Here is a 27,158-nt window from a genome sequence, read left to right as displayed (position 1 = left end):
GTGTCTGTCAGGCTGACCTTTGCTCAACCTGACAGACACTCTTCATGAGGGGCAAAAGGTGGGGGGCGTGGCCCCTACACCCTAAAGGACGGGCCGTGCCTGTTAGAAGGTGCAGTTTTTTTTTTAAAATATGTACAAGTGTTTCGGGAGAGATGCTGGGGTTCCATGTGTCAGTCAGTGTGTCCCTGCTCTAAAGAGATGACACCCTTGCACAATATTAAGGAGACAACGCGGAGTTAGACTTAACATACCAGGTAGACGTGGTCAAATATTTCAGTGGGGCTGTCCATCTGTCCGAGGATTATGATCATCTCGTTGTCGATAAATTCTTTAAATTCTCGCAGGTTACAAACCATCTGCATCTCTAACTCGGTGCGGATCTGAGGAGGTAAATATATATTTAAAAAAATGTGAACAACTGGTTCAAGGAACCAAGGCGTTACACCCCTGGGATAAAATGATGCATTAGAAAAGTAATGTTAACCTGGGCCATATATGAAACACTAAGGGCCTTATTACAACTTTGGAGGACGGTGTTAATCCGTCCCAAATGTGACGGATATACCACCTACCGTATTACGAGTTCCATAGGATATAATGGACTCGTAATCCGGTAGGTGGTATATCCGTCACATTTGGGACGAATTAACTCCGTCCTCCAAAGTTGTAATAAGGCCCTAAAGAAGAACTGTGCTTGAATGACGGTGTTGCTGATGTGGTGAACCTGTAACCCGAGAAGTAAGAGGGGCCGCTCCTGACCCACACAAATTCACCGGGGGCCAAAGAACTGCAGCATCTGGGGGGGGGGGGGGGGGGGGGGGGGGGGGGGGGTGTGTGACGGTAGATGGATTCACCCCACTACATGGCCGGGCTAAGGTCAGACTAGCTGGAGCAGGCAGCCACCACGGAGGGTTCCAGGGCCACAAACAAGGGGCTGCAGTTACCACGGCATGTTAGAAAGGAATTAGGGAGACTTCGCTAGAGATTATGCAAGAGTACCTGATTGCCACAGGCCCAAAAAACTAAAACAAAACAAAGAACAACAAAATAATTAAATAACAAAATAAAGTAAACACTGCGCTGGTATGTTACACGAGTCCAGAACCATCAATAGAAAACCGATGCTGAAAAGAGCAGATAAAAGGGAGGTGAAAATCTTAAAAAGGAGACAACATGTTAACTTTTTAGCTCAAAATAATAAAAAAGAGCAACAACCAAAGGAAGTGCCAGCATTGTACATGACCGAAGCTCAACGGACGAGGGTCACACAAGGCTTCAGAGGATAAAACATTAACCCCATTCATGCAGCAATGGAAGAGAAACGACATCGAGAGAAAGTCAGAGGATGACCGTGAACAGCATGCAGGTTCTTAGAATGAATATATGCTGTGATGAAAAAGCTGACCAGACCCAAACTCAAAGCTTAGATAAACAACCGAGCAGATCTAACAAGAAGGGAGCTAAACCTTCCATAAGGGAGCAACTGCAGAAAGTCACAAGCAAGGCAGCAAATCTAAAGCAACCTTTAGGCAGCCTGTGAGTGGTGGAAAAGTGCGGATTCAGGATGGACCCGGCACAGATCAACACCGCTGCGCAGGACACATCAGAGACAGCACCCGCTGCTCAGGAGAGTACAGACCCCAGTGACCTCCGACAGGATAAACCGGATGCCATGGACTGCAGGGTTCACAGGCCGGGAGGTGGCACAGTTTCAAGAAATTAATGACCCATGTAGAATGCAAAGAAGTTCATAAATGTTCCCGAGAGAAAAGCCCCCCCCCCCCCCCCCCCGTGCTGGATCACGGAGATAAACCATATAGTCGCGACAATGATGGAGAGCAAGTCAGTTCCCAAGAGCATTTACCATACGCTTCGCTACTTATACAGCAAGGGGCGGGTGACGTGTTACAAGAAGACAGGGAGGAGATACAGGAACTGTGGGACACACGTTTACTAGGACCCCTCGAGAGCAGTAGGGGGATACAACTACTGACACCCTAGGGGGAAGGGCAATAAGTGAAGTACTCTGGGGTTTATGTATCTGTCCCTGCGATTCACGTGCAAAAACAGAGGCACAACCTTACAAGTAGACAAATAATCATTATATCCTAAGACAGAAGGAGGCAACAAGTTCTGTGTCACCAGTAACCACAGGCACTGATCAGAGAAAGTACAATGTTAAATAAAGCTCATAAGAGGACCAGGGAGCTTCAGAGGGGCAGAGAAACTATCAAACGATCCACTGTTTAAGAGGCAGGCGATCCGTACATAAAAATGTTCAGTACAGTCCACCTGGATGGTCTGTAAGTTCTGGCCCAGGCAATCATGGGAGGCTAAAAATGCACGTTAAAGGTTTAGCAACCTATAGTCTGGAAAATCGTTTGAAAGGGAAATGACAGGTTGGTTGCGATTGGACAAAAGAACATTTTTTGGAACAGGCAAAAACATGTATACAAATGGTGGGGTTCGTGAGGCAGCAACAATCTGCATGGAACTGGACTCTACAGCTGTCATGCCAAGGATAACAAAATACATCTGCTTTAATGAGCCGTTCAAACGAAAGGAGGCCTTGACATACTCAAATGGACAGGTTATTACTACAGATACAGTTAAAAGAGATGAAACAAAATGTAGAAACTGCAGGGTGAGTTAAGTCTGCAACAACTCATACCCTAAGGAGCTTTCAGTCACATTGATAGTGGCCTGTTAGATGCCGTTCAGGGAGGTAGCAGACAGAGCAGGTGGGAATGGATGCCAGTATTACTGAACAAAGAGGAGTGGACAGCAGGCCCAGAATATGTTCCGGACAGGGAGGAACTGGGTTGTTTTACACAATGACAAGGACACCCACATCTGCAAAGGGGTATGGTATGCTATGAGGGGATTTTCAAGATCTGCGGCACCTGTTCCTTAGCACATCTCGCCTAACCAACAACATGGGGGCAATCAAAAGTACGGATGCTGAACTAGTCCTAGAGGATGGCTGCAGGATAACACACCTGGGATTAAGATCGTACATTCATGTCACAGTTCAGCGACGCAAGGCCAAAGACAGAGTATGGAAAGGCAGGACTCTGGGTGAGTTGCAGGTGATGATTCAACTACCAGAGAAGATGGCAGGCTGACAGGCCAGTCTCCAGTATCGAAGACAAATATTGGAGAGGAATCAGACCCAAATTCCTTCAATGGACAAAAAACACAATCAATATTCACTGCCTTGTGTTACAAGAACTTACTGTGAACTGAAAGATAAAGGGCAGAGGCCTTTAGCCTCAACTCAGTAATACACAATGTTCTTAAGAACACAGACAGGGAAAGGCAAATCACCTCAGGGTGTAACACGCATACAAACACAGTGGCTGACAGCGATACTAGACTGTGCAAGAAAACATGCTGTGGTGGAATGTCCCCCAGCCTGCTGCCTGCCATCGGTCCCCTCTTCCTCCTCACAGCTGACCACTGATAACTCTCCAAACTGTGCCCTCGCCTACATTCCAACAGCCCCTCCAACGCACGCTCCCAGCTCTATTCTGCATCCCAGTGAAAGCAATGTCTGAGACTAGCTATTAACCTGAAGAAAGAACAGCGAGTCCAGAAAGACACCAGAGACAAACCACCAGATGAGAACTAAGGCGAGCCCACTGCACTCATGCAGAAGTGTACTCGAGGGCACAAGCAGCACAACTGCATCACAACGCACTAACATGCCTTGACTCACATTTTGACTTAACCCAGTACAGCAATAGAACAAACAAAAGCGCCCCTTCGGCTGTGTAAGCAGGTAAAGCATTCGGGAGTAAAGATCCCGATACAGTTAACCAAGTCGGGCTTCATCAATATGAAGCAACCTGCGGTCCAATCAGATGGGAACTTATACAGCTGGGCCAAACTACTTCTATGGGAGGGGGAAACAACACAAAGAGAAGAGGACACCAGTGATGCAACCGAATTAACGTTTTAAATAATCCAACCAACATTCTCAATTCAGAACTTTGTTAGGCTACACAGAATGGGCTGCAACATAAGTGTAGTTTGCTACGTTTTCGAAGTCAACATAGTAATGAGAGGATTGGTACTGCCTGGCTCTAAGGGACACTTGTTGCAGTTTCACTTGGCCCCACGGCTGAAAGCTGAAGAGGGGGGATCGGAAATAGTATGTGAAGAAGAGAAGAATGAATTTGAAACCGTTCACAACAATAATGGGGCTATGACAGGTAGGAACTAATGAAAATGAGAGACTGCGACTTTAGACACAGAGGAGGTACAAAAGAAAGAGAACATCGTGGGAAATTAGTGAGTGGGCCTGGGTATATGCAAGAACCAAGGAAGTGTGTACCAGTGATAGGGGAAAAGGGATTGGCACCAGGGGGTACTGACAGCATTAAGAGTCCTGTATTTCAAGGTGATGATTAGGACCTTTTAGCAGCTCTACTAAGAAAAGTATGTAAAAGATTGTGGGTCAAACTGACAGCTGGGGAATCTGAAATAATTGGTGGAGGCTGCGGACAGCACACCCAAGTGAAGAAGTAGCTGAAAACTTTTAGTCGTCGAATGGTGCGCCAAGAGCAGGCTGTGCAATTTTAGCACAGGCACAATTTTCAGGGAACTCGCAAAAAAAAAAAAAAAAAAAAAAAAAGAAAGCACTTAGGGTGACTGAGTGCCATATACTAGGCAACAACAAATTCTGAAAGTTTTAAATAGAGTGCACTAAACAACAAAGAAACACATTTGTTTAGGAACAAATCAGACTGGACCCATTATAAAAAACCATACCCACGCTTACATAGCCTTCTCGTGATTACTAATCCCACTCAAGAAGCAAATCAACACACATCCATTCACCCCTTCCTCACCTCTTTGGATGTGATGTTCTCCAAATCCTTCTGCATCATTATCTCCCGTAACTTGATCTTAATCAACCGCTCCGTTCGCGCTCTCTCTGTTGGACTAAAAGGACAAAGAGGCACAAGTGAAATGTACGCAATTATTTCATCAGGAGTACAGCATTCCCTGCATCAGTGACATGTGGGAGGACCTTCATCATGAACAGTAGATGATGCATCATACAACTTGCATCAGTCAAGGCGCCACTAAGAGCTGGTCCTATCTCCATACACCGGGGTTCCTTCACTGAACATGCATTGCCTGTCAACCTGTAGCCATGTCGGGACCAGGATACATGGAAACAGCCATGCTATGGCATGGCCATCCAGATCTCCTCTGTACGCAACGGAACAAGAGCCCCTCCTGGAGTAAGGAAGCCAAGTCTAGTGGGCTCCCCTTCTATGCATTAACTGACCAACTAATAGGCCTTGTCACTCAGGACTGGTGATGGAGACTTGAAGGAGAAAACTAGTGATTCAAAATCTCTTGTTTAGAGATAACTTAATCTGTGCCATGGTACCTCTACCTTATCATACATCTTACTGGGCTCAGCAATAACGGCCCTGCAATACATCTCCTCAGAAGCCTGCTTCAGTGCATCCCAGTTCCTTACTCTGCCTCACCTGTGGAATTCAGAATCAGTTCCCTAAGGTACCATAGGCTGTGTTACTGTCTGACTTTGAAAGACTCTTGGATCGTAGAATACACTGCCTTTGGTTCATAATGAGGGACCACAGTGCAACCAACTAACTGAAACTGTGCCCGTCACCCTGCAGTTCTGAATCCGTATTATGAAGCTGCTAAAGGGAGACCAGAGGAGCGTCTGAATATTTCAAACATGGCCACCAGAAGCTGCTTTTTCGCTGTGGCCTTCACTGTTATGCTTTTTTTTGCTCCTCCTGGCACTGAAGGTCCTCCAACTTCCCTCAATGACAGATGCTTCTCTGTCCTTGAGGGCCCTCCCCAACACATCTTCCCAAAATCCACACTCATTAGTAGAATGAGAGGATGGCAGACAGATCGCACTGACTGAGTGAAGGTCATTTTCTACTTTCCTCCTACCACAGGAAGGACACTTGACAAACAGTGAAGACATATTGTTTATGGGGAAACAAAGCTTTCTGAAAAGATGTGAAAAGCAAGTGTGAGACAGTTCAAGCAGAAATGAAATGGAAGTCTGACATAAATTTCTCAAAAAACAAGCTATTTAAACTCCTAACTAGCTAGAAAAAAGAACTGACAGCGTGCAGTATGCTGGGATATGGACGCTTGTGGCTCCTTGTGAAGGAACAGTTCACATTTTCAGACTGTTTAGAAGCAGCAAAATTAGGTTTTATTCACCAGTGTTGGGTTGTGTAGCATTTGTCACTCAACTACAGTTCAAAGACTTCAAACACTCTCTGAAAGGTTTGCCTCAGGCTAGGGTGTGGTTATCTGCATTTGGTAATGGAAAATATATACAAGGTAGTTTTCATTTAGGAGGCATCAAATGTTCCGGGGTCCCTCAAGAGAATGATTGTATTCTAGCAGTTATGACTTAAGTGAACATTCCTTTGGTACAGAACAGATTTGGGTCAGTTTGGTCAGTCAGCAGGACAAAACCCTAAACGTGAGCCCCCCCAGTGTTAAGGGGACAGGATTGAACAAGAAAAATGTGATTTCAGAAGATAAATACTGTGTTTTTTAAAACACTTAGTAACAGTTAATTTGGAAAAAAGTACAAAGGTCCTCTTAAAGATGTGCGTTGCGCTATGGAATGCGAGCCCCTGGTGGGACCTATGAACAGTGTTCCACCGTGAGCCGGTTACCTCCTGGCTGGCCTGTGGGACACCAGCTGAAGGGTACCTGCCACAATTAACGGGTTTAATACTTCACTGCGGCTCACAGGCATCACTACGGGTCCGAGGGTTTTCTAAAGAGCACTGCGCTGGTCTCAGTGTTGCTGAATACCTACGGTGCCTAGACTTGATTCAACATCATGCTCAAGTTTCCAATGTCTATTTCTCTCTTCCAGGTTCCTTTTCCTCCATGCTTCCTCCCGATCACTATTTTCCCTCTTTCACCTATTTCCTCTAATGCCGGTCTCTTCCTCTGTGCCAATGTCAAAGTCTACTTATAAAAATAAGCCTTAGTCTAAAAAATTTTTTTTTTTTTTTTAAAAAGGCACAAAAAATGTTTTTCTCTACTCTTGAGAGGGGAGATATAATAAAATAAGCACCAACAGACCTAAGTCCCCACCCACCTGTATAACTGGCATACTTACACAACTGCAAAGTCCTCTAATATCTTTCCAAAATGAGACCTTCTGCAGCTCAGTCTGTAGCATGGAGAACAGGTGGGCCTTTTGCCATCCCTCAAGGAAGACTGACTTACTCTAGAGAGTACCAAGTCGTAAACTCCTTGTATAAGGTCACCTGACACTAAATAAATACTTGATGGTGATTGACAAGAGAATTACCAGCAGAACATTAGAGACTTGGGTCCAACCAAGGACTACTTTACACAAGCAGTCATTACCTTCCTGGAGGACTAGTTCGGACTCCCTACAAGGCGATGGCATTGCAACAAGCCAGGCGTGCATTCCAGTCCCCCTGCTTCCCAGGGGCTTATCACTAGCAGTAAAAATAGCCTCACTAATCAGACAGGCATGACACTCATGCTCAGCAGCTATCCTTTCCAGCGCGCCCACTGGCAGGGAACCACACAACTTACAAAAGTGTTATTAGCGGAGATGTCTGAACAGGTAAGTCACTGCGCAGAGAATCAAAGGGACATTGCCAGATCTATACTGCTTCATGAATTTTTAAAAGCCACTCTGCTCATTTCTGAAAGTAAAACAGTGACAATGCATTATCCTGTTCTGGTGTGTTTTGAACCCTGTTGCAAAAACATCCGTTTTTAGATGCATTCGAGTGAGTATTTACTGCCTTGAAGCTTACAGACCCCTTTCTAATCTTGTACTTATATGCGACAAAAATGTAACTTAAGCAAATCATTTAATATCCGAATTTTTTAGTTCTCTTACCTGCAACAAATGGAAGTGCTTACAAATGTAAACAAGTCGGCACTAAGACGAGGCTGTGGCCGTTCCCATTGAATATATACAGTCGCTTGCATTCATCCCCCCTCCTTTACCAGGTCCAACCCTGGTGTACTTACACATCAGTGAAGAGAACGGGCGAGTCGGAGCGGTGCGACTGCACATCCTGCATTGCATTCCACTCGTTGACAGAGATCTGGTCAGAGTTGATGTGACTCTCATAGTAGCTGACCCAAGTGAGGAACAGGCTTCCGGGGTAGTAGTTGTGTGAGCGGGCCACCTCGCATGCTTTGTGCAGACTCTGTAGAGCAGACCTTAAAAACAGAAGACTCAACGTCACATTACTCCAGCAGACTCTACCTCAAGATGATGAGCGACATGATCACCACTGTCCAAACTAACACCTTCCAAACCGGAACAGAACCAGGACCCTCCTCAGCACGCTGGCTGCTCGGGGGAAACCTATCCTTGATCACCAACCCAGGCTGTGCCGAGGTACTAATCCAATTAAACATTTTAAATAAATTGTCTTGTTTCAGGCAAATGACTAATGAGTGAACCTCTCAGGATTCTTCTACCCCGGCACTGGGATTTTTCTTCAGTTAGGGTGAAACTAGCCATTCTGTCACTTTGGCACGTCCCACACACACTGGATGACATGACCCAACCGTGGCCCCATTCTAGTCACAGCCTCCTGCAGTGAGGGGGGGGGGGGAGGGGGGGACATTTCTGCCTAGCTCGATTTTAGTTTTCAGTCTGGCCATCTCTTCAAGTGGGTGTGCAAAATCTGAACCAACGGTGGACAGACTAGCTCACTCTTGAAAAGCAGGCTAGTAAACCCCCTCCAGTCCACCCCCCCCCCCCCCCCCCAAAAAAGAAGAAGCTAAGAGATTCAAAGTAAAACGTGATAAGGGAGGTCACTTGCTCCGACCCTGGTTGCTCTCCTGAATGGCTTTGATCAGTGGCGGCAACAGCAACACACTCAGGTGCCTTTTTTGGTGCCTTATCCAAAACGGACTTTTAAATTAAAGATACAGTTTTCTATTCAGAAGAACAGAGACCTAAAGTATGAATTACAGTTTCAAAATTGCATCTGGGCCCTCTGTGTCAATGCTGCCACCTCACCATGTCCCACAGCAGAGGTACTGTGATGCTCCCCACACGGAGGGGAGCACACTGCGGTGTCCACTGAAGAGCTCCAGCCTGTGTCACCAGCCTCTGAAGAGCACCCAGCGGGCCTCCTTTCAGGCATCAGAGTGCGTGGTACAGTATGTTTCGAGCTCACCAAAACTCGTATCTGGCATTTACTCTCCCGACCCCCACTGAGTCCGTCTTCTCTTCACATCCTCCAAAACATCCAACTCTTTAGCCAACACAATACTGTTTCAAACACAATCTCTTACCACATCGCTTGCACAGACACAGGTTTGAAGATGTGAACTCTGTTGTCTGTCGAGACGCTGAAGCCCCTGGGGGAAAACATAAGAGTCTAGGTCACCACTGATGTCACTGGAAAAACTAAATAAAAGCAAACACTGAGGTGTTCACAAATTATACTGAGCAGCGAACCAGGAAGTGGTACTTGAAAACAAATCAGATGTTTTATTATGTATACAAATGAACGTAACATGGTGAACTGTGTTCATTGCCAGTTTGAACTGAGGACTTAGAAAAGCAAGCGTGAATGGAGGTTTTAAAGTAACCTCGCAGCCTCTGCAGCTCAGGAAAGCCACAGTAGATGGGGAACTTTGGCGAAGGGCTGCAAAGCCTGTGGCCACCATACACCCAGATTTTCGGCATGACAAGGCCAGCAGTGTAGGAAAGGCTGAACCATTGCTTACACAGTACTGTGTCCACAATTAAAACAACAATTCTGAGGAAAAACCCAAAGCAATCCAAGGTGCATTACCTAGAGGCGACTAATCTCACGGTGTGCACTATATAAAAATAGACTTACCCACTACCCCTGCATCCCGTGCTGAACCACAGTCATAGTACAATGAGCAGATGGCACAGATAGACAAATGTACAAGTAAACAATTCAAGGTAAGCAGCGATACAAGTGTGTAGATTGTACTATCCATGGTGCCTTACCCATCGCCATCCAGATGGATGAGTGTGTCACTCCAGAGGGGAAGCACCAGGCCCAGTGAGCACGAGCTGCTGTGGAGGAAAAGAGAGAGGGTGGTAAAGATCCAGTTACTTTCACCTATCTAAGCCACCTCCCTCCCACCCCCATTATCTAACCACCCTCACTTTCAATCTCCCCAGCTCTGGTCCCCCATGCCCTACTGCCTGCTAAGCTAGATCTTCCTTCCCTGTAGCTTCCCAAGCTGTAGCAGGCCTAACGTTTAGGGCTGCAGTGCATGTGCCAGCCGAGCGGCAACAAAGTGTACACAAAGCACGTGGAAGGATTTGTGCGCAAGAGGGCCTTTGCAGAAAAGGCTGACCTAAGCACAAGTAGCTGGCAGCTTAATAGAGAAACCAGCAAGCCAGTTGAGTTCCCAGATGAGTTTTCAACACCCCATCACTCCATTTTACCCAACTCCCACCATGTGATACACCAATAGGTTGGTTTAACCGTGATCTCAGATCCTGCAGAACTCAAATACTTCAAGTTAAGTAGGTATGGATATCCGACAGCAAAAACCTAGTGTAAGGGCAATGGAATGCTGGTAAGAGTCAACGGCATCCATCCCCACTGACATTTTACCCCCTCAGATCGGTGGCACCCGTTTAAAAAAACATATGTTCCAAAATCAAAACTCAGGTTCTCCTACTTAGCACAATTCAAAAAATAAAAAAATAAAAAGACAAAAAAAAAAAAGTTCCTTTTGGCAATGCTAAAATTTTTCTAATAATAGAAATTCTTAGATTTAGGGGCAGTGATAAAAAAGTAGTTACTCTGAATAAATCATGTTTTCTATTTATTTTTCTCACATGAGACACGACAAAACGAATGCACCCTTCATGTGCGAATCTAGCACTGATCTAAGACTGCCGGTATCTTTTGGGGTTGAGGATTAACCTGCAAATATTACTATATGCACGACTGCGCCACCGGCTGTCATTTCTTGCTCTGGCAGGTGTTTATGTGAGCAATGCCAGCACGCTCTGCTCTGCATCTGAAAAGCAAGAGCAAGCTCAATGGTGAGCACAGCTGTGCAAACATAGCAGGCAGGAGGTAAATTCTTCTACCACCATTTAGATGTGGGCTTAGAATCTGCAGATTTTTATTTTTAAGTTAACAATGAGAAGAGCCAAAGCTGCATTGCTGCTCCCTTATTGTGTTTTAGAGTTCAACAGGTCAGCGTATTGCATTCCTAGCAGCAATATTTTCATTTGAACTCAATCATGCACATTTTTCTGTGTATTTTTTTTTTTTTTTTTTTTTTACACGGTTAGACTTGACATCATTGCCATGGTCTCCCCTAACTTTTTGCCTCTACTTCACAGGTTGTTTCTGTGTGCTGGACTCTGTTTTTTCTGGACACTTTACCACTGCTGACCAGTGCTAAAGTGTAAGTGTTCCTTGTATAACTTGTACATGTACATTGGCTTATTTAATTTACTAGTAAGTCCCTAGTAAAGTGCACTAGAGGTGCCCAGGGCCTGTAAATCAAGTGCTACTAGTGGGCCTGCAGCACTGGTTGTGCCAACCACATGAGTAGCCCTGTAAACATGGCTCAGACCTGCCATTTCAGTGTCTGTGTGTGCAGTTTTAAACTGCCAATACGACTTGGCAAGTGTGCCCACTTGCTGGGCCAAAATCTTCCCTTTTAATACATGTAAGGCACCCCCAAATTAGGCCCTATGTAGCTCCCTGGGCAAGGTGCAGTGTATGTTAAAAGGTAAGACATGTACTTAAGTGTTTTACATGTCCTGACCGTGAAATACTGCCAAATTTGTTTTTCACTGTTGCACAGCCTGTTTCTCTCATAGGTTAACATGGGGGCTGCCTTTAAATATTACAAAAGCACAGATTCCCTTTTGAACCAGATACACATGGAGTTTGGGGTCTCTGAACTCACAATTTAAAAATTCATATTTTAGTGAAATCGGTTTTTAGATTGTGTGTTTGAAAATGCCACTTTTAGAAAGAAGGCATTTTCTTGCTTAAACCGTTCTGTGACTCTGCTTGTTTGTGGATTCCCTGTCTGAGTCAGTTTGACAGTTGGGCTGTCTACACCTCTCCTCTAGACAGCGACACAAAGGGAGCAGGGGTGTAGCCTCCATATCCTGATGGGCCTTCTGGGCTGAGGGGAGGAGTGGTCACTTACACCTGAAAGGGCTGTGCCTGCCCTCACACAATGCAGTCTCCGACCCCCTAGTGTGTGTCTGTGACCTGGCCTGGGCAAGGCAGGATCTTGTAAACAACAGAGACTTCTCTTTGAAGTAGGCCTACTTCAAAGGCAGAAAGGAGTATAAAAAGAGCACCCAAAACCCACGAAAATCAGATTACTTCTGGAACCAAGAGGAACCTCTGCCAAGGAGAAGAGCTGGAAGATGGAGGAGTACTGCCCCTTTGCCTGCGACTGTGGTTGGCCTGCAGTAGCTGATTCTGCCTGAGAGAGGACAGACTGACTTTGGTGTGACTTCCCACTGGTGAAGAATTCTCTCTGCCAGCACTTGGGTTCTCTGCTGAGAGTCCTGCCTGCCAAGTGGTGCCGAAACCGGTCTCTGGGCCCTTGAAAAGGTGCAGCTGGTGGAAAAGGACAGAAATCCACGCAAAGACAGCTGTGCGGGGAAACGTTCGACGCACCACCCACCTCACAGCTAACATCGACACTCCACCTGCATCACGGCTGGAAGATCAACGCAACGGGGCTGAAGAGACGACGCACGCTGACCCGACCGGAGAAGGAACAACACATGTTCTCACTTGTGGGTGACAAATCGGTGCGTAGCTGGCCTTTTTTGATGCACACTCGTCCGTGCGGGTTTGACGCTACCCAAGTACTTTTGTATGCTAACAACGTTCTCACTGTTTTCTAAAGGATTTACGACTCTTTTGCTTCTTAAATTCATAACTTGACTTGTGTATGTTGGATTTTTGTCGTTTTGGTCTTGTTTTGTTTTGATAAATATTATCTATTGTTTGAAACATGTGTTGTGTCATTTTGTAGTGTTTTCACTGAGTTACTGTGTGTGTTGGTACAAATACCTTACACCTTGCTTCTGAAGTTAAGCCTGCCTGCTCGTGCCAAGCTACCAAGGGGGTGAGTGGGTTGAACTGAGGGTGATTCTCCTTTCCCCTGACTAGAGTGAGGGTCCTTGCTTGGACAGGGGGTAACCTGACTGCCAACCAAAGACCCCATTTCTAACAAACCATATTCATTTTGTTGTCCATGGCGCATTATTCTGCAATATAAAGCATGTCATTAAACCGACTATCCAGACACAACTTTGTATTTTGTACAACACAACTGTCAATTGTGCTTACCACCCAAATGCACACGTGGGCGCAGTTCCACAAAGCAGATTTTCCGAAGCATCCTTATAAGGAAGCTCAATGTTCTGATACATAATGTATTCAGCAACAGTTACTCATTAACCTTCTAAGCTCTAGAAGTATTGGTCATCGGGCATTTTAGGACTCTGACATGCAGTCAGTTGATTCCTGCATTAACCTAAGATTAATTATTTTAAAAAACGTTCCAGATGCTGCAATTTTCATACCTTCGGGTACCTGCATTTGGGCAGAAATATAATAATGTGCATGTAGGGCTATGCCGGAATATGGAACTTATTTGACGACCTCATTCAGATCGATATATATGTTTTTTTATAAGCAGACGGCAAGGTTTCATTCATTATTCTGCAGGTGCACAACGCATGGTTTTGACTTATTGCAGCCACCATTGTGAAGCCTGAACCAAAGACTTGAGAACTAGTTTCCTAATGTAAAATCAAAAGAAAACAAGAAACATGGCTAGCAAGAAAACACATGGAGAATAGTGACCGTCCAAAAACTGCGCTCTAGGTGTTAGCCTGGACATTTCGGCCAGAGACGCACCATGTGTACTTCAATAAGAATAAAGAATGGCCATCCTCCAATTGGTAAGTTTTAGACACCCATAGGGTGACGAAAAAGAGGTGTTTACCACTCAGATCGGCAGCTATTGGGCGTGGGTGTCCCAACAGCAAAAGGCAAGGAACTTGTCACGACGATCCTGGAACACTTAGGTTGTGAGACCAACATACCCAGTATTCAGTGGTGTCCATCTAGGTGCCATGATGGCAACCGCTTATTACGGGTTCCCTGGATCTACCTCACTACCAGCTTTACCAAGAGAGCTGCAAAAACGCCTGGACAAAAGCAGGCTTTACACTAGGGGTGACTTATACAGGGACCAAGCCACATCCTCTTCTATTCTCAAGAAAAGACTCCCCTGAACGTCAGTGTTCTTTATGGACTCTGCTGATAATTGTCACTAAAGGTAGTCTTTTGGGTGGAATTATCGCCAATCTACGGCCATTTTGACTTCAGCTTCATTAATGCTTATGCGACAGCCTGCAGATTACGCAGGGTACTGCATGCCTTTGCAGGGGTCCAATCCAAGCATTGCTGTGTACATGCAAGGAATAGCTGGAGCCACGGCACACTCCTCTAGTGCCCTCTCAATATGTGGAGTCCATGGAAACGTCCGGCCCTGTCACCAGACCATGATATTTTTAGCTTTGCCTTTAAGCAAGTGCTCAACACACGTCCCTAGCAACATGTCTAAACCCAGTTATAAATACCGAGGGCCTGGGACCACAGTGGCCGGCCCAGCGCCAAGTAACCCAAGCAAGCTACAAAGAGCACCGAGCCTCCACAGGCTGGAGGGTCAATATAGCGCCAAACAAACAGGAGCAAAAGCAGGTCCCTTGCGCTGAGCACCGCTGTGCAATGTGAGGCTGCATCCTTACTCGCAGCTTCAAGACATGTTTTACAACCGGACGCAGGAAGCAAGCGCTTCACCACCATCAACAAAAAATGTCTTAATATCCAGGAGCCCTAAGACCTACAACCAGATGAGTGACCGCAGGGACACTTGCACAACTGGAGCTTCTAACTGGAGAATTAAAACACGGCAGCGGTGAGTGTTGAAAGCTGGAAGGTGAATCAATTCATTAATGGAATAAATGCTGCCAGAGGGAACTCGGCTCTACTTTTATTCTGGGATTTGGCCATTATGGTCTACCTGTGGAATTTTCAAGTTCTCAATGAACTTGGAGCAGGCACTCAACGTGCCCATGTAAAACAGAAGGTTTCACTGTAGTAACTCATGGCACCATTCCCGGTCTTTCTTCATAGAGAGATCCATTCTGTAGATGCTAGAAGGGTCACTCTTTATGGCACAAAACAGAAGGAATCCGGGATGTGGGGTATTTTGTAAGAGAGGTCCTTAAAACATCATTTAAGATACAAATTCCGACTTGGGTCAACATACGGCCTCAGCAACCAGATAAAGCACGCCAAACCACAACGGTTTGTACCCTAAAAGCCTGAGGACCTCATCTAGACTTCCCGATCACTATGGCCTCGAAGAGAACTATATTTAGAAGCCATGAATCTTACGGAAGCAGGCCGGCCTGGGACCGAGCCCCGATGCCATGCTCTGGCGAACATGTCTTTTACATAACTAGATGCGTGTGCCTACCCAACTATGCACTAGATAGTTCCGGTGAGGAGGAGAACATGCATTGTTATATTTTGCTAGTCAACACACACCACTAGTGTACTCGTAGTCCCCTAGCAGGACACACCACTGAGAACAGGGAAGAACAAAAGAGTGACTCGTGACGAAGGCAAACTTCACAAGTGTTGCAGTTTAAACAAGGCCGAAAAAAAAAAAAAAAAACTACTGACTTTTGGCGTATATTATTTACAAAACAGGACAGGCCAGTCAATTAGAACCTGTGTTAGGTCAGTAGAAAGAGCAATGCCTTTCCTCGGTGGTACTGAATAGGAATAAGGCAGAGGAGTGAGACCACACAGAGCAGACACTAGACATTACAACTCCACACTAAATACAAAGGATCATTTATAACACTACCCATAGACGTCTGGAAGGCATCGCTGCTGGCGCCGTGAGCTCTGGGAAGTAGATACCAGGTCGTTGTGGTGAGGCATTGTTTTACCACGATATACAGGCCATGAAAGAACTGACCTTCCACCTCACAGATACAGGGATGCACCAGTGATTAGTCTAACACCTGAGTGAACCCGGAAGACAAACACCACTAGAAAGCATGCAAATGAGCACTTGTATGTGTACCTGGTGCTAACACGGAGAAAAATAACTTCTGTTGATGCACCCAAACAGGTGCAATGGTTTCATGAAAGACATGCATGGCAGCACGTTTTCTTGAACAGGTGCGTAGCTTTCATTGGTGCAACAGGTACAGTGGCACCGGGGTCCAATGAACCCCGATTATTGCTATATTTCACAAGTCAAACAGCAGCGAGGGGCTCCATGACACTAGCTACACGACTGCCTTGGAATCATTTAAATGTTTCCTACAGCGGTTTCGAAACCTTGCACTGAAATTAAACCTTGCTAATGTGCCACTCAGATCACCCTTCAATTGTGAAAATAATATGAAATGTAATTTGGGTTATGGAGCGCTCCTTCCAGGTCACAGATGGTTTGGGTCACAGATTCTGCCCTACGGCTGCCTAAACATGTAAAGACATGGCGGCGGGAGCAGGAGCTCAACACCTATTTCACATCATTCATTCGCTCGCTTGTTGAACCATGAAAGAGCACCAGTTCGGCTGGCTTTTAAGAGACTTCAAAGCCGCTTCTGAAAAAAAGAGGGGGAAAAACACCGTCCTTTTGATTTTGAATATGATCGAACTACATAATGCATTATTGGCGTTTTGTATACAACTGTCAGTGATGCTTAAAGTCTCCAATCCATGCATAACCCCTCTGGTCTCAGTGATGGCCTCTCGACAGCAGTCTGATAAGACATTAACCAGGGCACATTCGAATCACAACTTCCTACTTACTAAGTACCTTCTGTTTGTATCTTCACCTATTATAACCCTTGCTTTCTCCCAGGCACATCAACGCTCCCGGTTTAATATGAACGCCCTTCCTTGGAAGCCTCACAACTCCACACCGTCAGGATACAGCGAGAAACTGTTTCTGACTGCTGAGGGGCTTTCTAGCAACGAAAGGGATAAACAGGCCCCGCTCTTGCCTCATCTGCTAGGAGTACCCCTTGAGTAAGGCCTAGTCGTGTGACAGGCCGGTGATGCCTACAGCTGTGTCCCGCACCTCCGGGGGCATCAGCTGAACACCGGGTCCGAGCCAGCTCTATTTTTGATGCGGGCTGGGGGTGCTCGGCAAGAGGAGGCCTGGACAGCGAAATCGACGTGGTCCAGAGACGGCTTGAACTTGTGAACTTCTTCCAAAGCACTAACTGGAGCCAGAGCCGCCCACTGGAGTAAACAAGGCAACTTTCATAAGAATGCAAACGGACATGCAAAGATGTCTTACAGCAATCCGACGGTGGACTATTCATAGCGAGGCACTCAGACGGCAGTTATAAAGTCCAACCTGTTTATCACCCTTGGACGTACACTGCGTTTAAACCAGGGCACAAGATTGATCTTCAGTAACTTTAAGAAAACTGCGATAAAGACAAGTCTGACAACGTTTTGTTTCTTCAACGCCGTCCTTAAGGAATTACTGAGTTTTTGCTTGAAATGACTGAACTTAATGAGCTGCTCCTCAGTGAGGACCGGCGTGCGCCCTAGTGCAGAGGTCAAGATTTGGGGGTCGAAGGCCTAGAAAAGGAGCTTCTGCAGCAGGGGCTCAACGGGTTGACGGCAGGCTGTGGTTGAGACCAGTGATCCAGTGTGCTGAAGATACTCTCCCCAGCTCCAGAGAAGGCCCAAGACACATGTTGCAACCTTAAAGCACGACATACCCAAGACATTCAACCGCCCCTGGAACCCCGAAGGACCGAGACATCCTGGCACGTCTGAGACACCCTGTTCAGCATTGGTGGACAGCATGCCTAAGACGGCCCACCTGGGCCTTGGAGGGAAGTGTGCTCCAGGCCAATAGATCTTACTGAGCACAAGAAAACTATGCCCAAGACTACCTGCCCTGCATCAGAAGGTGACATCTTGACCAGCCTACCTCCAAGCACTGGCAGCATGTCCTAGACATCATATACAGCAAGACATTAGGCCGGCACAGCTTTTTGTCACCAGTATGAAGAGGAAAGGGCTTCAAAATAAGCTTTCAGGATGCGCTCAGTCAATTTACCTGTCATTAAAGGCAAAGTCCATCCCCAACACGAGGCTCTCTTCTGTGTCTTGCCGGCCATTGGTTGAGACCACCACCATGTATCGGGTACGGTTCTGATAGGAGCTTTCCAACCGCACAGCCTGGAATGAGAGAATAGATGTTAGCAGCGTACATAAAGCTTGAGAAATTTTCTTAAGATCCTTGCATTTGGCACAGGGCGAGCTCCGCACACAACATGCTACCAACCTGAGCAAAGGTGGGTGCCTATTGCATCAGAGTGTGGTGATGCAAAGCGCAAGAAAGAGGTTTCGGAGGGAAAGTGCAGTGTGCATGCGTAGAAGGGAAGATGTGCATGAAAGGGCCATCAGGGCCAGTATAAAAGCACGAGGGCACCACTAATTAGAGTGTATGAGAGAAGGTGGGTTACAGCAGAAGCACTCTTGTAGATCGGGGGGGGGGGAGGAGGAAGAGGGGAGGTGGGAGAGGATGGGGGCGAGGCATGCATTACAAGATCCTACCAAGCACTTTTACAAATGAAGTAACAAGGAGGTGGACGCAACAAAATGACACCATCACCAATGCTCTCGGGGTCTCATGGATACCAAAAGCATGCTGAAGAGGAACCAGGCACTGGAGACAAGACTACAGAACCACTCTCCTCCCCCCACAGTACATTACAACCATTATTACTGGATCTGGCACAAGAGAAGAGTGCTTATGTCTGAGGCTTTAATAAAGAAACTTGGCTCTAATACCCGACACCGGATCGTACCTACCAGCACGGTTTTTGAGTAAGATCTCAGCATCTGTGGCAGCTAATTACAGATCAAGCTACAACCTTGCTCAACTACTTCCAGGGTACATTAAAAAACACTAAAGCACCCGAACTGCCAACAAGCATTGACAAATTCAATAGTTTTTGGATTTATAGTGAAGTTTTCTCATTCATCACAAACATGCCAAGTTTAATTCAACCAACAACAATGTAAGGTTCCCTCATACACAAGACAAGTGTAGAGGATAACAGTGCCAGCTACCCTCACAGAGAACAGGTAAGGTGCTGCCAGCACCAAGGTACAGTCTTTAATGCACAGAAAAACGATTAACCCTTGCAATCTGTTGGAAGTTTTTTTAAGAGGGTTGCTCAAGCTGCAAGAGCATGCAGTGGGACAAATTGCAATTGCTAATTTGTTCATAAAAATTGAGAGCTTTTCTTGCGGCGGGGGAGAATTTCCCATTCTTACTTGTATGAGAGATGAGGTAGGGCAAAAAGATGCAGGTAACTGATGCAGTCTTATCTATTTTCTAAATTTAGATTCAGAAATGCAGATTTTTCGAATGCATTTTTCTTGGTGGAGAATGAGTGGTTTATGATGGAGTGGGTCTTTTCCTGAAATATTATTTATGTTACAAGAATGCCAAAGTGAAGCTTTGATCTGCATAGAAAGTGGCGCTGCACCCAGCTCTCAGTGTTTGTGGCATGATGCATTCTAAAGATGCGCCAGGAAACGAATGACGAATGGTCTAACTTCTTGCTCTCTGTCACACTGGTACAATCTTTTCCCTTTAGTGACACTACTCATCGTTAGACGAAATGCAGAGGGGTACAATAATTTGGACAGAGGGCGCTTTGCAAATGATATGATTATTTTAAAAAGAGAGACGTTTATTTTCCATTCTTTCGTGGTGCCCTTAAGATCACAATTCGACAGTCTCTGTCTGTGGTCGCAGATGCGCTAAAGGATGGGCCTGCCCACCCCACTACTAGAACTGCCCATCAAGTCACGCCCCTGCTCTGTGGGGTCTTCTCACTTCTCAATCTCCGAACAGTACAATGCAGAGAGGGGTCTGTATTCTTTCCTCTAACATCCCTCCCTAATGCGGTGCAAGTATTTATTAGCTATTGCAACAGGTTGGTTAGCAGGTCGTGAACACCTCTCCTGGGTGTTCTCACTGGTGGTAAACGCTTTGGGTAACAGCACGCCACACAATGAGACATTGAGAGATCTTGTTTATCCTGCAACATTGGAATATCTTCACAAACTACAAGAAAGAACATGCATCACGGAGCTATCCCATCAACATGTTCTGACAAGGTGTAGCACAGGACTGACAACCAGAGGCTCCGAGCCTAGTCCACTAGGACTAGTTTGTCAGTATTCCCGACTACCTGTCACGTCATCTATCCCCACAGACCCTGTGTTCAGCTGGGGAGTGTTAGACAGGAAACAACACAGGATCCTCAAACAGAAGAGTCAAACAGCAACGAAGAGGGTTACCAAAACTTGCAGCCAAGAGACTATTTACACACATCACTTTGGCTTCTGATAACTCCAGTCACTGTGGTATGTCTGGTGGATTTAAGATTAAAGTAATCCAATTGAATTCCCTAAACCAATTTTGGTAGCAGTAATTAAGCAAGGCCATTTATACTGAGACCTAGGAGTTGAAGCAATTGCAAAAAACATGTTTCAAGGATTTCACAAAAGGATTACAGATGAAATGTCACTTCTGGGTTTCAAAAGTTAAAAGGAGAACCATCTCTATTTGTTAGTTCTACCCCTGCTAGGAAAGAAAGAAAAACAGCTCCCTCCTACAGTATAATAGAAGCTAAACAAATCTTTTCGCTTAACAATGCTTAAAGGCTTCCAGCGGCAGAGACGGTCTTTGTGGCTGCTGCAAATGCCGCCAACAACAACAACTAAAAGAATTTGCTGAAAGAGTACTTATGGTAAATTAAACTCAAATTTGTTACCCTACATTCATGCTGTATACCACAGAGGGAGAAGTTCAACCTTTGGACAAGGATTGGCAATGGTAACCTGTCTGCCTTATAAATAAAGGTTCCCTTTTTCAGGCACTGCTGAATTTAGGCCTACAAAGGTGCATTCTGACACTCGTCCTTGCACACATGAATCCATGTAACCATCCAGTGATTCATGCATTCACCCACTTAACCCAAAATAAAGCACAAAAATCCATACACACACCAACACAAACTAAAAGAGTAAAAGTAGAACATAAAACCATGTCTCATGATGGCGCGGGCGTATGTTTGCATTAAAAAAAACTAAAAATAGAAATTAGAGAATGTTTTGTGCACATAATGCATCATTATTTTAAAGTTGCAATATAGCAACCAAATGTAAAGGCAATGGCTTGGCCATTTTAGTGTGTTAAAACAATGATGCACTATGCACAACAAGCAAGATGGCCACTCAGCAAACATCGCATTGGGTGCAGATCTTGGAATGGTACTGTACATAGTGCATCAATGTTGCGGCAATCCAACATGGTCAAAATAATGCTTCTAAACGTGGCCATTTTGGAATGGTAAGACAATAATACACCATAAGATGGATGCACACAACAAATGAAATAAGCAGCAAGCAAGCTGCCTAGCAGCACTATCCGGAAGGTTGCAGGAAGCCCCTACATTTTTTTTACATAAAAATAAAGGAGAAGCAAAGGAATGAAAGGTAACCTACAAATGGAAAAATTGATAAAATTAAAGGATCGGTCCACAAACTTTGGCACTAATGCACACTAATTTTCAGACAAATGTTCACATGTGATCACGTAAAATGTCAACAGTCAATGGACAGTAGGGTCAATCTCCCATTCTGTCATGGGCACAATGTGAATGGCACTTGAACAGAGAAGAACAATGGCAGCAGAGGGTTTGTAATGATATAATATTTAAATTTGTTTGGTTTACATGATCCTGGGAGAAAAACCCGTAAGGCCCTTCTTCAAGGATCTAATTATAGTACAAAACATCCACCCTAGTGTTTTTGAAAGGGGCTTACACCAAAACCTTTGCCTGCCAAGGTTACTAGTGAGATTCCATCACTGTATAAAGGCTATAACAGAGTAGTAACAATCCACCCTTACAGGCCTACTGGTTTTATCATAAGCTTTTCATAACACGTCAAGCCTATTCCTGATGTAATGTTTAATAATAAAATTATATTACCCATTGTAACAGTCAAGTAAATTGCCTTACATAACTAACTCAGGTCAACAGATTGTGTACATAAAGCTGTCAGCAATCAGGTACACAGTGATAAAAATTACAAAAACCTAGAATGTTACATTTAACAAAACAGTACGGGATCCCTGCAAAGGGGGCATATGAAGGATAATCGTACTGCAAATCTTCAAACCCAAGGATGTGTCATGGGGGTAACATGACACTTAAACCCTTATATACTATGGTATGTTGTGAAATTCCAGGCAGCTTTAATAGAGTCATAACAATGCACCCTTAAAAACCTATTGATTTAAATGTTTTTCACACTAAAAAAAGAAAAAAGAAAAAAAGGCCTAATGTATTTGTCATAACTTTTTCAGAATATACTGATCGGACTTATAGTATGTGACAACTATTTTCCAATGAACCAACCAGTGCAATAGCCTTCTACACTGGCTTGTCGCCATCACCATCTCAGGCCTATTGTGTTAAGCATAAGCTTTCCCATGAGACATGCAGTCATAAAATAATTGACAATATGTACAAAGTTAGTTGGTTAAACAATGTACAGCCCACTCCTAAGAAAGCCTAACCATTATTAACACATTGCAAATCTTCTACCAAAGGTTTTTTTTTTTTTTTTTTTTTTTTTTTTTTTTTAAATGGTAACCAAAACGAAATCTCTTGCCTATGGTAGTGTGATAAAATACAGTTGACAAGCTTTAACACTTATAACAACAACCCCCTTAAATATCTATTGGTTTTAACACATTGTTTTCACTATAAACATGCCAGGCCTACTGCCTCTGGTGTAACATTTTACAGTAACCAGATCAGGCTTAAAGCCATGATCATTGGTTTGTCTACATAAACAAATCAGTTTCGCTGCATCAGGCTTAAGTTTTCCCATCTGGTAGAAAGTGCCCCACAAGTCCTCTTTTTCAGAGGATACACGCGTCTGTCCAATGGAATGCTGTACTCTAAGGGGATCAAAAAAAGGAGGGAAGCCAAAGCCCCCTTCTCAGTAGGCATTCTAAAAGCACATTTTTCTGCTTATCACATATATCCGGAGACAGATGTGTTGTCAAGTCAGACCTAAAAAGAGGAGGGGGGCGGGGAGTTACGTTATCAGTATATAGTGTTTGGTGAGGCCTCACTCGGAATATTCTATTAATTTCCTGGAGCCCATGTAGAGTACTGTGCCCAGACCTGGAGGATACCCAACATATATCTGGAGTAGTATGTCATTTCGAGGAAGCCCCATTGGCAGAAGGACCAAGACAGACTGGGGACCGTTCGCAGAATAAGAGCAAAGGAAGTGCCAGCGGTATAGTTGCGAGCACTGCAGAAGGTACACTACAAAGGCCACTTGGTCCTTAACTGCTGGCAATGTATCCACTTTGTGTAATACTAGGTGCGTTGGTTCAAAACAACTAGATGTTCCAAAATGCATTTGAAGTCAAAGTTGCATGTGAGTCTGCAGGGCACTGGAAAAGGTAGGTTAAGCAATTCGAACTGATGTGATGCTGCCAAGAAATCAAGCAGTTACACCTCACTAGGCTAGTAAAATAGACAAACCCATCTTATTCGTTCATAGCACCTCCAAGGGTCACACCTCCATGGTGTCGAAGTTCTCAAACCCAAGTGACATCACCTTTTTTGCACATCTGCCCATCCGTCTTTCTTTATCATGTTCTTTGCACTTGGGAACATTATCGATAATCACAATTAATACACATTTAAGAAGCTCGAGGTGTCCATCTACAGATTCCATGTGAAAAACATGTTGACACTGCGTAAAATACATGAAAGAAATGCCTTGGGCTGTCCACTCTTGGCGCACAAGAGGAATGTTCTTAAACGCTCAACGCAGTGCCTGCCTCCACTCCCTCGCAGATTGGGTTTTTCAAACTCAAGATAAGAGTGGAATTGCTAGATCGAGATATCTAGATGCCAACATTTGGCTATTTTATCGTGCTGCAACTTCAGCTATATATCAAAGGTAATGTAGCGAATATGGAAGGATCTGGGGGGGCTGTAGGCAGAGGGTCCCACGGCGGCCCGGCTCGGCCGCACGATGCTGTGTACCTGTGACTCACAGGGCAGGAAGAAGAAATCCAAGAGCCGGCGAAACGACGTCCTCCACCAGAAAAGCTGTAGCTAGAAACCCAAGTGTCAAGTTTATAGTATTTCTAAGCCGCTGCGGCCCGGGGATCAAAGCTCTGCAGGAATCCGGGCTCAGAGGCGGGGCTTGGCTTCTATTCATATCGTGCTGTACCTGGCGTACTCGTGCAATTAAAGAAACCACTGCGGTTGGCAAGAAGCACTGATGAGAAGGCAAACGCCGAACGGGATAACATCAAGGAGCCAGCCGGCGACCAACCGAGAGCAGCAGGCCGTGCCCGCAATCACCGACAACACCACAATACAGTCCTCTTATCCCATCACCCCAGGACGAAAGAAACCAATTACGTGAAATTGCTTCTGGGCACACAGCAGCCCTACCCCATTACCGGACAGCCTTGGCTCAATGCCAGGCCACACTTGCATTAACTGTCTCAAAAAGCAGGTGTTTAGCCCCAAACAACGAGCAAGTCTGGGATTCACACAGGCGGTAGCGAGTTACTGCACAGGATAAAAGGCCTGGGTGCCAAAGGGATGCAACAAACACGAAGAGACGACCGACTAAGGAAGGGAGGCGACCAGGTAGCAACACGTGTCTAGAGTTGGATCATATAGGATGGGGGATGCATGTACAGAATGGAGCCAGGCAGAGTGAGAGGATCTCAAGGGGTACAAGAGGTCTTTCGATGAAACGGGTGGGATTCTCTACACCGTATTCATCCAGAGGGGAATGACCAATGCCCGTGAACCTGGATTCAGGCGGCTTCAACATGTGTCAAGTTCAGTTCACCTTCCGTTTGATGAAAATTACATAAGAAAACTCTCAACGAGGTCCATCTCATGCTTCTGGTAATGGAAGTGTGCATGACACTTCGAGCCACAGACAATCCGAGGGCATAGTATCCGACAAACTCGTGTGACGGCAAACGCTTATCCAGGGTCAGTGTTCATGGAATACAGGGCAATTACCTGGCACAGTGGATCTCGTCCATATGTTATTCTGGTCTCTTTCTTGAGCTGCCACACACATTTACAACATCTATCATACAAAACTAAGAGGCGATTCCAGTTGCAGCAGACAAATCTAGGCTGAAACCCTGGATCGCTGGACCTGGATTGTCTCTCTGGAGCACGGGGCGACAGGTAAGACAGTAGAAGAAAAAAAGAACAGAGAAGGACAAACAGATAATCTCGGCAAAATAGAGCACCAACCCGTTATTGAATGCACCACATACTTGGCGGTAAATACACACAATGTGCCAATAGAAAGCGTGCTGTCTCTGGTTTTTGGCTCGCCTTTCAAAAGCCAACTTACTACACAAGAGTCCTCAAACCTTTCACCTCGGGCCTCATCTAGAAGGGCACTTTTCAGTATTGAAAGTAAGTCTAAAACAAAACAACCCTTGAGGGTTTAGAACCACCCTCATCCATAGTTCACATTTATCCAACATAAACTGCAGAATAAAGCCTGTGATTATTTCGACTCTGACCTCGTTCGAGTCACTGTTCTGAATTATTTTGCTCAGTCACCATTGCTCTGGACGTAGTCAGAAACTATTCCACCATTTTGTTTGGTCAAATCTGTTAAAGACCTGTGTGTTGTGCGACTATGCCCCCACAGCTTTTTCAATTTCAGGTGAGTCTTTCTAAAAATGGGGCTTAAAATCAGACTGAGCATTGTGATTTCAGGGCACTGAACTACTGGGAGAAAGGCTAACAATGAGAAAGCAGCAGTAAATTATAAGAATATTGCAAGTCACCGAGGAGTTTCGTAACCATATAGAGGAACAATGCCAAAGACAGAGTTCCTTTATAAGATTATGGAACTCCAAGGGGACTTACACTATCCTTATCATGTACACCAGGAGGTACTTTATCCCATGGTCACATCACCTTACCCATAAACCACTTAAAGTCTTGGTGCGTATCTCTTTCATATCAAAGAGTGAGCATGTTTGCAAACATGAAGAATAAAACACCACCTCTAGTGCAAAATTAAACACACCAAAAACCTCTTAGATACTTGCTGCAAGATTATAAGAAACAGTTCAATGCAAGACAATTAAAAAAAAAAAAACTGCAGTAGCTCAGAATGTACAGCAACATGCATAAAAATTCTAGCTTTTTCCTGTCTAAGGAATGCAAAAAAATGAACATTCTCTTTGCTTGTCAATGTAAGCTCTTAAAATAGACCAGAAGAAAGAAAAGCAATGTTCCATTTTCATTGCTTTAACATGCGGTTGCAATTATGCTCTGTGACCTGACCAACTTTCAGCTGGGCTGCTGGCTCTGCCGGCAGACACGGACTTCAGAACTTGACTGTGATAAGTTATAATAGTCAAGTTCTGACGTATTTTCTTTATAATCGGCAACTGTTACTAGTCATCAATTCTAAAGAAAATAGAGACGTGCATTTATAGAGGGATTACAGAATCTCAAGTATTATAATAATACATTACAATATTATACCAACCATTCAAACAGCGCAGACTAGAAAAAGTTGTTTAGCATGTATGTCGCAATCCCCATTTCACTAACCATGATCACTGACCACTGCTATTACTTCAATCAATGCAGTTACTTGGACTGGCCACATTTCCTATTTTAGTCAAGTCTTGGCCAATTTGGGTGTTGGAGGCAGGCCAGGGTACTGGTCGCGGTTCAAGTAAATGGTCGATATAGTGGGTAGAGGGATGTCATGGTGTGGAGTTGGACGGGTGTGTACCACATATCCGACACTTGAATGGTAATAATTGAATCAAAAAGGAAGAAAGGCTGGGGGATCTGAATCCATAAGAGTGATGCTATATGGCGCTACTATATCCGTTCACATTCCACTGAAATGACAGCAGGTTAATGAACCCTTTCAATTAGATCTGAAAGG

At 44.9% G+C, this 27,158-nt stretch overlaps 1 protein-coding gene across 4 annotated transcripts in view; it reads right to left on the bottom strand.

Annotated features, from left to right (window-relative positions):
- Positions 1-27,158, bottom strand: part of SSH2 (slingshot protein phosphatase 2) — a 506,736-nt gene that overhangs the window by 33,391 nt on the left and 446,187 nt on the right. For all 4 annotated transcript variants that reach the window (XM_069226266.1, XM_069226264.1, XM_069226265.1 and 1 more), the window contains 6 exons: positions 18,196-18,317; positions 10,019-10,087; positions 9,328-9,393; positions 8,044-8,238; positions 4,854-4,947; positions 252-380 (listed from right to left, as the gene is read on the bottom strand). In XM_069226266.1, the coding sequence (XP_069082367.1) occupies positions 252-380; positions 4,854-4,947; positions 8,044-8,238; positions 9,328-9,393; positions 10,019-10,087; positions 18,196-18,317 (675 nt within the window). The remainder of the gene's footprint in view (positions 1-251; positions 381-4,853; positions 4,948-8,043; positions 8,239-9,327; positions 9,394-10,018; positions 10,088-18,195; positions 18,318-27,158) is intronic.

This window comes from Pleurodeles waltl, chromosome 3_1, assembly GCF_031143425.1.
Source record: "Pleurodeles waltl isolate 20211129_DDA chromosome 3_1, aPleWal1.hap1.20221129, whole genome shotgun sequence".
NCBI classification, from domain to species: domain Eukaryota; kingdom Metazoa; phylum Chordata; class Amphibia; order Caudata; family Salamandridae; genus Pleurodeles; species Pleurodeles waltl.
Note: the sequence above shows the minus strand (reverse complement) of the source record. Positions and strands in the feature narration are given on the sequence as shown.